General features: G+C 33.5%; 1 protein-coding gene across 2 annotated transcripts; it reads right to left on the bottom strand.

The window, feature by feature from the left end:
* Positions 1-2,220: 2,220 nt before the first annotated feature.
* On the bottom strand, positions 2,221-7,270 carry LOC128228592 (uncharacterized). 2 transcript variants are annotated; one of them, XM_052939993.1, is made up of 7 exons: positions 6,676-7,270; positions 6,018-6,131; positions 4,696-4,740; positions 4,457-4,501; positions 4,218-4,262; positions 3,805-3,904; positions 2,221-3,183 (listed from the first exon to the last, which is right to left on the bottom strand). In XM_052939993.1, the coding sequence occupies exons 1-7, from the start codon at positions 7,012-7,014 to the stop codon at positions 3,008-3,010; spliced, it is 864 nt and encodes a 287-aa protein (XP_052795953.1). In that variant the 5' UTR covers positions 7,015-7,270; the 3' UTR covers positions 2,221-3,007. The 2 variants fall into 2 exon arrangements, with proteins under 2 accessions (XP_052795953.1, XP_052795954.1); XM_052939994.1 differs by lacking the exon at positions 4,696-4,740.
* Between the last annotated feature and the right edge of the window lie 2,774 nt (positions 7,271-10,044).

Below are 10,044 nucleotides of genomic sequence, written 5' to 3'. Positions count from 1 at the left end.
TTCAAACTTTCAGAAATTAATGGCCATGATGTAAACTTGCGCCTCTGTGAAATTGGTACAGGTCACATGACCCTGACTGGAGTTATCTCCCCTTGATGTGTTAAAGTAGGCAAAATAAGCCCTGTCCGGGATTCATCTTTGTTATTATTCAACAAATCTTTATCAAACTTTCAGAAATTAATGGCCATGTTGTAAACTTTCGCCTCTGTGAATTTGGTACAGGTCACATGACCCTGACTGGAGTTATCTCCCCTTGATGTGTTAAAGTAGGCAAAATAAGCCCTGTCCGGGATTCATCTTTGTTATTATTCAACAAATCTTTATCAAACTTTCAGAAATTAATGGCCATGTTGTAAACTTTCGCCTCTGTGAATTTGGTACAGGTCACATGACCCTGACTGGAGTTATCTCCCCTTGTAGGCAAAATTAGCTTTGTCCGGCCTAACTCCAGGGCAAACAACCTAGACATGGAGGGGTGGGGGGTATTCGTTAGCCTATGGCTTACAGTTCTAGTTATTCCTATACTTAATCAGATTGTCCCAAATTGTATCAATTATATCAAAGCGAATGCCTTTGACATGCTTAGGCTCAGGAATGATTCCCATAACACTGTCAAGTGTATACCCATCTTAATCTTCATTTACTCTAGGCCAGGTGAAAATGTTAGCGTTAGTTTCATACAGCTAACAATAATCTTTGTTCCATCAGTGTCCAAAATATTACCTGGATAAGGTATTTTATTCTAAAGAATCATTACATATTTTCCTATGCTCATCCTAGGGTTGCTGATGTCAAATGGCTCAATTGTAACTCTGTGTTTTTGTAGTCCCATGAATACCGTCTGTTCAATGTAACAGTCTCTCTGGTGCCATCTATAAGAATAATGTCATCTGTGACTTCTAATTGAACAGTGGTATTTGCACAGTTAGGTGTAATAGAAGTCTTGAATGACTCTTCTTGACCAATTGATACCTTTATTGTGTCATAATTGTTTTCAGTGCTATGTTTCTAAAGTTTCCTGTGAACTTTTAGTAGTTCTGTCATTAAGAGATCATCGACATATCCACCATTCGTATTCTTTCATACATCGTTACGAAATTGTCATTTTCATCGCAATTTCTGCATCTACATTTGTGATTTTGTCTTCACATCGATCAACATTAAGCTCAGATTCATTCATATGCTGTTTCTTTGAATCACATTAAATCCCTTTTTGCCATGTTTGTCTTCTAGTGTGGTGATGTTTTATTATTTGTGGGTCTGTAAATTTTCTCACAATTGCCACCCTTGATATAATTTTATTTTACTTGGAAACCACAAGGAAGAATAAATCCATTCATTTTTTTCACCATTTATTTCAATGGTCTCAACAATTTTTTTTAAACACAACAAAGCGTTTAAATCTTATCTTTTTAATTCTACTTATTTTATTTTTGTCTCACCAGTGAGCCATCTTAACCTTCTTTTATAACACTTACATATTCATAAAACCTGGAACTCGTGAAACATGACAAACATGAATTACACGTATACTCCATACGTCAACAAAATAACGATGGCAGTTCGCGACACTGCCGACAAACAATACGTAGATTTGAATATGAAAATTGTCATTTGTCAAACTCAAAGTATTCAAACTAGTGTTGTGAATCGGAAAAAAATAATAATATTGATTATCGGCTTATAAAACTGATCAATGATCGATTATTAATCGATTGAAAAATTATTAAGTTATCTTTGGTCATCATATTAGAGGCATACATATACAATACATACACCAGTTTTAAGCACTGGTATATATATAATTTATATATATATATATATATATATCACTACATTTGGCACTGCCATAGATTTTCAAGCACAAAAGTGGACAAAAATGAGGTTAGGTCTTTATGATAATGAGTGGTATGTCCGAATGGCTTTTGATATTTTAAGATTGATTGTGATTGCTCTATATTTCATTTTACTGTCAAGCATGGACGAGAAACAACTTGACTTCTATGTATTAATTATAGATACGTCCCCGCAACCTGATTTATTGAGTTTAACACGGGCAATAGCGTTGTTGTGTAATTTCAATCACGAAAGTTGCGGGTAACGTAACCCGTTTAGTACCATGCGGTGATGGACAATGGACAATGGATTGCGCTATAAGTGAATAGCTTTGCTTTTTTCCACACGGAAATTATAGAACGGTTACACCTATTCTAGCTGCCGTCAGATATGGGAGTGTAGACAAAGCATTGAAAATACTTTCAAACATAGTACAAGTTAGTTTAATGGAAACATGAAACAACATGAAACATCAAAAGTCATAAGCTGGTTAACCCAACCACACACCAATATGTATTGTTTGCTCTGACTTAATAATTCTTTACAATGTTCAAAGAGGATCAGTAAAACTTAACATCAAACAAAAGAAGAACAACTAAATAAGCACAGTGTGACCACATCTACATTTTATATCCATATCGCATTTGGCACAGTCATTGAACATAAATAATAATCGGTTTGACCATCAGTGCACATGAGTCTCATCATCAGTAAACAACGACGGACATCATTGGTTTGTTATTTAAATCACACGCACAATGTATCGTATTAACATGAGATACTAATTTCAAACAATTGTCAATGAGGTTCAGATAACTTACCCTTAAACAACCTGAAGAACAGTTACAAATTAAGAGTATAAATGGATTTACATTTAAAATTATTATTATCTATAATCAAACAGGCAATTTAATCTACAGTTGAACAATATAAAAGAACTTTTTTTTATATAAATTTAACATGATTTTGAGTTTGTTACCTTCTGTAAATGACTACTATAATCTACCACAAGTTAAAGCTCTTTTGTTTTGTCTAATTCCTGCGCCTTACTATCTGAAGTCTGGGGACATTTTACTCGGTTTGTTTCTTTTTTCTCTTATGATCCAATATCTGGTCTCTGAATATCATAGCTGTCAAAAGAGATCCACTTGAATGGCAACTCAACATTTCATTAATAAAGGTTAATTTGCTCATAGTTTTTTTCATCAGGTGTTTTAGTGTTTCTTATAAAGAGGACTTTATCTTCACAACAATCCAAGCACCAATAGCAACACAGTATTCTTTTCCAGCATGTACAAAACTTCCGAATCCATACGAGGAAAAACGTCAGGATCAGAATCATAACCACTGAATGAAAAATGGTGTTTGTTAACACAATATATAGTATTGAACGTTAAATAATGGTATGTAAATCTGTCATGAATTTAACCCATAACATTATTATTTGGTGGAATTTATCAAAGAGCAATGTTATGTGATATAAAACATATTTTGTCAATAGCGAAAAGTTCTGGGACCGTTGTCATATAGTATCTTAGTATGAAAAATATTTTGTTAAAAACAATTTATTTGAAATTTAAGAAAATTAACAATGTTTTCACACCAAGGTTGAAAATAAATAAGAACAAATCCAAATAATAAATGCATATGCTTTTTTAAGAAAAGAAAATAGTTGCTTTTTAGAATTTTGTTGTTCATCGAATTTGTTTTCGAAATAATGAAGACATGATCTCCAAGAAGCTTAATGAATATAGTACATTAACTTTAGAATATGTTGAGTGATTTTCTATTTCTGGACTTTTAAAACGAATCTTTATTGAATTTGAATCATATCAATTAAAAGTGTGTTCGGTCAGGTCTGAACATCCAACATTTCAACACCATATGTGCAGTGACGACAGAGAACTGTTTAGAATGTTAAAACGTTTCGAAATTATTTTTTTCTGATGAGAACATAAAGTTACTAACCTAGAATACTCAAAAGGATAACCCTAATCTCCAATCCTAGGTCCTGCCAAGTCAAGTGTAACTGGATTGTTTCAGGGTTAGGATTGATGGGCATTGCCGCCTGAAAGTGAAATCAACATTGATATGATTATTTGTTATTCTCTGTATCACCAATCAAAACAAAGTACTGCTCGACTGGCAAATATTGGAGCCATAAAAACTCGTTCTGCGTTCCTCCAACCGCACTAATGTTGTAGTGCTAATGAGTGGCAAACGACTGTTAGCAGTGATTATTGTTTCTTTATTTTCATTTTAGAGGTTTGGAAGAGTAAATTATAAAAAAAATGGGATAATGTAGTTTTACAAAATATTTAAATATTGGTTTGTACCAACCATTTATTAAGATGTAAAATCATTTGCAAACTGTTATATACTTGTTGTTCATCTGTTTCTGGGTCAGGAGTGAACCTCATTGCCACCTGAAAATGAAATCAACATTGATAGAATTATGTTGTTATTTTTTTGTATCACAATTATAACACCGTTCTTTTTTGTTCAGACAACCTTACACCTACTTGTTTTATAGTTACTTTTATAAATTTGATAAGACTCGTATGCTAGTAAGTACCACCCATTTATTCAAATGTAAAATCATTTCCAAACTGTTATATACTTGTTGTTCATCTGTTTCTGGGTCAGGAGTGAACCTCATTGCCACCTGAAAATGAAATCAACATTGATAGAATTATGTTGTTATTTTTTGTATCACAATTATAACACAGTTCTTTTTTTGTTCAGACAACCTTACACCTACTTGTTTTATAGTTACTTTTATAAATTTGATAAGACTCGTATGATAGTAAGTACCACCCATGTATTCAAATGTAAAATCATTTCCAAACTGTTATATACTTGCTGTACATATGTTTGTATGTGAGGAGTGATGGTCATTACAACCTGAAAATGAAATTAACATTTAAGTTATAATGTTGTTACTTTCTGTATCACAATCAAGAAATATGTTACAGCCACTGAATTCAATTGTATAATCATTTCCAAGCTGTTATATACTTGTTGTACAATAAACAGTTTACCTATTGTGTTATTAATTATTTCATTTCGAACGAAATTTCACTTTGCACAGATAATACGTGTATTTGTGTGGTCGTAATTGAAAACACCTTAATATATGTACCATTTACTTAGACTCTCCACAAAATATTGTAACCCATATATTTTGTGGAGAGTCTGTCTTAGCGCTTAATACATGTACTTGATCCACCTTGAAATAAACTAATACCACAATACTTAATTGCTTTGTTTCAAAGTCTTTAATTAAGAACTTTCTCTGACCACTTACATATGTCATGTGTTTTTGAGGTTAAAGTAAGATTAGATACCAGGAACTGAACAATGACCTAAATTAACATGGCCCTTGAAAAGTGTTGCAATGGCACAGTTCTTTAGAAGATGAATTGCTGTTGGAATTTAAAGAATAATTATAATCAGTATGATGTTTTGAATGATTCCATAGGCACAAATATAAACTCTGTTGTACATTTGATTACTGTTTTGTATCAAGAAGTGGCAAAAGTATGTTGCATATATTTCAATATGCTTTTTCTTTGCCCGCATTGTGGGACGATGAATGTAATGATTTGAAATCAAGAAATTCGCTGCTCTCCCGTCCGTTAATGCATGCATTCTTATTTAGCATTGGGTCCCAGATTATATAAAGAAATGAATTTAAAGGAATTGTTGTAGTGTAAAGTTGTATGCCTATAGCCTCACACTCGTCACATTTATTTATCAATGATAACAAAATTAAAAGTATAAGCCACACAACCTTTTCTCTTTAGAATGTACCAGTATACACTTACATGTATTTACAAGAAAACAATATGTGTTAAACTAGTATGATTCTGGTATTGATTTATGAATTATTATCAACAGATAACTCAATTACAATACGAAATATTGCTGTATATTTATGTCATTTTTATGATTTGTATCAAAGATAAGATATGCGTTTATCGCAATTACTGATAAACGGTCGATACAAATATTGCATACTTATGAACACTGTACAACATATTAAATGAATTTTTGGTCTTATGCCACCTTTTACAAAAATATGTTATTTTTACTCTTACTTGACTTGTCTTGCATGTTTATTTTATAATAACCAGAATACTTTTTTACAATACTTTGCCTGTGTGTTCCTGACTGCCTACCTGACTGTCTATACGAGTCCGTGTCATTGTCTGACTGCTGGGTAGCTGACTATCTGCCACAGTATTTGACGGACATGTGAAATTGCTGGGTGGGGGAATATCCTCCTTGGTAATCTAGTAGAAAGTATTATGAAATATACGTGATCTTTCAATTCCTGGAAATTTCGCATGATACTCCTGTATTATTGAGTCATGGGTAATGTAGTAAAATTTGTTTGTAGGATTAGAAATTTAAGGTTTATTTGGCAAGAAGCAAATTCTTTGGACTTGATTTAATAGCAGGTATCATGATCGACTTTCATGTAACATTTCAGGTATAAAGTTTAACCAGTTCTCTCTGAAAATAAAGAATCAAGAAATTGGAAAAAAATATCGTGTCAACCATGTCAGTAACGTATTATTTTCATGATAAATGTCGATAGAGTACAATGTATATCTCGAAAGCTGAACAGTTTAAGTCCGTAAAAAATAGTTTTATCAAAATGAATTTTATAAAACGGAGGAGAGGAATTGTTCCGTGAATGTGTACAGATAAAACCTCTCAAAACATATTGTTTGTTTATCTTCAATTCCTTCTCTGAAGAATTCATGTTTCGCAGATTGTATTTATCAAACTACTCTTATTGAAAATGGTGGTAGTGAAAGAGTCCACACTTACATGGAAACCGCAGCCTTTACTGTTGAGTGTAACCATGAATCGTCCTGTGAAATTGGCACAACGTAAATCGGTTTCATCAATGATCACATGTTTAAGGTTTTTCAGTGTTTCAATTTTAAGTGACGAGTCCCACAATTTGTTAAACTGTAACACTTTAAACTGTTCAGAACTAGTTTCGTAGAACTCATAGACGCCTTTACCAAGAAAGCAACACTGAAGTAGAATCATATCTGGCGTTTTACAACTTCCTCCGTTAGGTTTCATGTTAAAGATCTGTATTTCACCAGAAGTACTTACAGACATAAGCACAAATAAAGTCAAAAATCTACTCATTTTCATAAAATCGTGTATTTTATTTAAATTACTGAACTGTTTTCTAAAGTCCGTCCTATTACAGTAGGTTGATCGATTGATACTGCGTATAAAAAATGTGTACTTGACTATATCATGGTAAGCTAAAGCGATTTATATTGAAACATGGGCTACATGCACCTAAGTTCTGAACGAAGAAGATTATATGAAGCATGTTCGGACTGAGATTACCCTCGTAAAAGACATTATAACATCCAAGTCTGTATAAATTGAGTTGTTAAAAACAGAAAATGAATCGAATCTCATGTTATTTACAAGGCTTTTTGATTTAGAAATAGTTAATAATATTCCATGTAATTAAATGATATTTTAACTAAAACTTTTAATTATCTCTGTATTGATCCATATGTGATAAAAATAACTGTTTGTCGGTGCATGTTATCAATCTTTTTGCCAAAGCGCTTGCAAATACTAGGTATGTTTGTATATGAATATATATGATAAAACAATTAAGTACATTTAAAAGGGCATGTACATGTAATGATTAAATAAGATAAAACAATTAAGTATGTTGACATGGCAAATACATGTTGTAATGAAATAAGATAGTTAATTGTATACAGACTTAATGGATATAGTACTTTTTGTGAAAATTTAAATGAAGATTCCCTATGTTGTATAGCATGATAACATCGAGCGTTGTACGAAAGGATTCCCGAAATGACGAAAATAATCCGTTTTTCTATCTTTATTTTGCAACAACCATGATTCTCATGATGAGACAAGACAACAGTTCTTCTAAGATCTAAAGCGCGGTTATAAACCACCAAAATTCATAGCTCTTCAATTTTAGGGTAATACGTTAAACATATTGTCATCAGAACATACTTCCCCTTATTGATTGAATGTCATCAATCAATCAATCAATCAATCAATCAATCAATCAATCAATCAATCAATCAATCAATCAATCAAAAAAAAATATACACAAAAATATATCAAGTGCTTTCTTAATTTGAAAGTTTTACATTTCTAGTAGTTAATGAAAATACAATGACAATATAATTAATCCTTCAATTATAAAGTAATTTCAAACTTGGGAAATATCTGCTCTAAATTCTTACTTCAAAAATAATATTTTCAAAATTGTAAAAACTGTCACAAATTAATTGTCTTTCCAACTACTCAAATCTCCTTGATTGAAAGCACAAATGCCTAAAATTCATAATCTGTGAATTCAACAGTTATTACAAGTCAAAACATACTTCATTATAATGTAGTACAAAGTACCAAAGAACTTTTAAAATGTACAGCTATAACATTCAATCATGTATCTAAATTGAAATATTACAAACTCAAATGTAGCTTTTTACATCTATAAGCTGTAGCACTACACTTTAAAACTGTGTCCATGTAACAAGTCTTTCTAAATTATGCTCTTTGTGGAAGCATGCATCTTATTAATTAGCTATACTGTAACAACAATGAACCAGTTCTTGTAAGGCCTGTTCATAAATGTATAATGTAAAGTCTATTCTCACTATACCTATAACCTACTTCTAAGTATATCTTTATAAGATGAACACTAGAACCTTTATACCATAACTATCATGTCATGTTTGATGACCATAGGTCCAGGAATTGTCGAGTTTGCTTTCAAGGTCACTGTGACCTTGACCTTTGACCCCTAAAATCAATAGGGGTCATCTACTGGTCAAGCCAAACCTCCATGTCCAGTTTGAGGACCATGGGTGCAGACATTGTTGATTTATCACAAGGACAACCTTTTATCATTCAAGGTCACTGTGACCTTGACCTTTGGCCCAATGATCCCTAAAATCAATAGGGGCCATCTACTGGTCAGGCCCAACCTCCAAGTCAAGTTTGAGGTACATGGGTGCAGGCATTGTCAAATTATCACTCGGACAACCTTTTAACATTCAAGGTCAATGTGACCTTGACCTTTGGAACGATGACCTTCAAAAACAAAAGGGGTCATCTACTGGTCAGGGCCAACCTCAAAGTCAAATTTGACGGCCATGGGTGCAGGCATTGTTGAGTAATCACACAGACAACCTTTTACTATTCAAGGTCACTGTGACCTTGACCTTTGGTCGATGACCCCCAAAACAATAGGGGTCATCTACTGGTCAAGCCCAACCCCCAAGTCAAGTATGAGGGCCATGGTTGCAGGCATTGTAGCGTTATCACTTGGAGTACCTATTATCATTCAAGGTCTCTGTGACCTTGACCTTTGGCCTGATGACCTTTAAAATCAATAAGGGCCATCTACTGGTCAGGCCCAACTTCCATATCAAGTTTGATGATCATAGGTCTAGGCATTGTGGAGTTATCACTCGGACAAGCTTTAAAATTATTTTACCATTCAAGGTCACTGTGACCTTGACCTTTGACCCGATGAGCCCCAAATCACTAGGGGTCATCTACTGGTCAGGCCCAACCTTCATATCAGGTTTGATGACCATACGTCAAGGAACTGTTGAGTTATCACTCGGACAAGCTTTGGTCTACCGACGGACCGACCGACCGACATGTGCAAAGCAATAAACCCCTCTTCTTCGAAGCTTAAATTTCTCATTATTGTGAACTGATGTTCACAAAGAAATGCACAAGGATTATTGTTACTCATAAACACAGTGCATTTCTAGTTAATTGCATTTTATGCAAGTAACACTTTATTCAATTAAGAGTCTGTTTACTATTATCACACTTAAATGTAAGTTGTAATGTTGTTGTTTTTGCGAACAACTGTTTAACATAGCACAATATCGGTACGAAGTTATTATTTTGTTTCTTCCAGTAAACACAAACGCGTGATTGGTCTCCTGAATGTTCTTTTCCCGACCTGCACCTCTGCCATTCTCACGTGACCATCGCGACCAACGAACACCTGAGTAACGCGTCCTAGCTTCCATTGGCCCCGTGGAAGTGTAGTTTCCACGACTAAAACTACATCTCCTACTTTGAAGTCTTGTCTCTCGTGACGCCATTTCTTTCGACCCCAAGCACTGCCAAATACTCCTTGATCCATCTGAC

Source organism: Mya arenaria, chromosome 3, assembly GCF_026914265.1.
Source record: "Mya arenaria isolate MELC-2E11 chromosome 3, ASM2691426v1".
Lineage (NCBI taxonomy): Eukaryota > Metazoa > Mollusca > Bivalvia > Myida > Myidae > Mya > Mya arenaria.
This window is presented reverse-complemented; position numbering and strand designations above follow the sequence as displayed.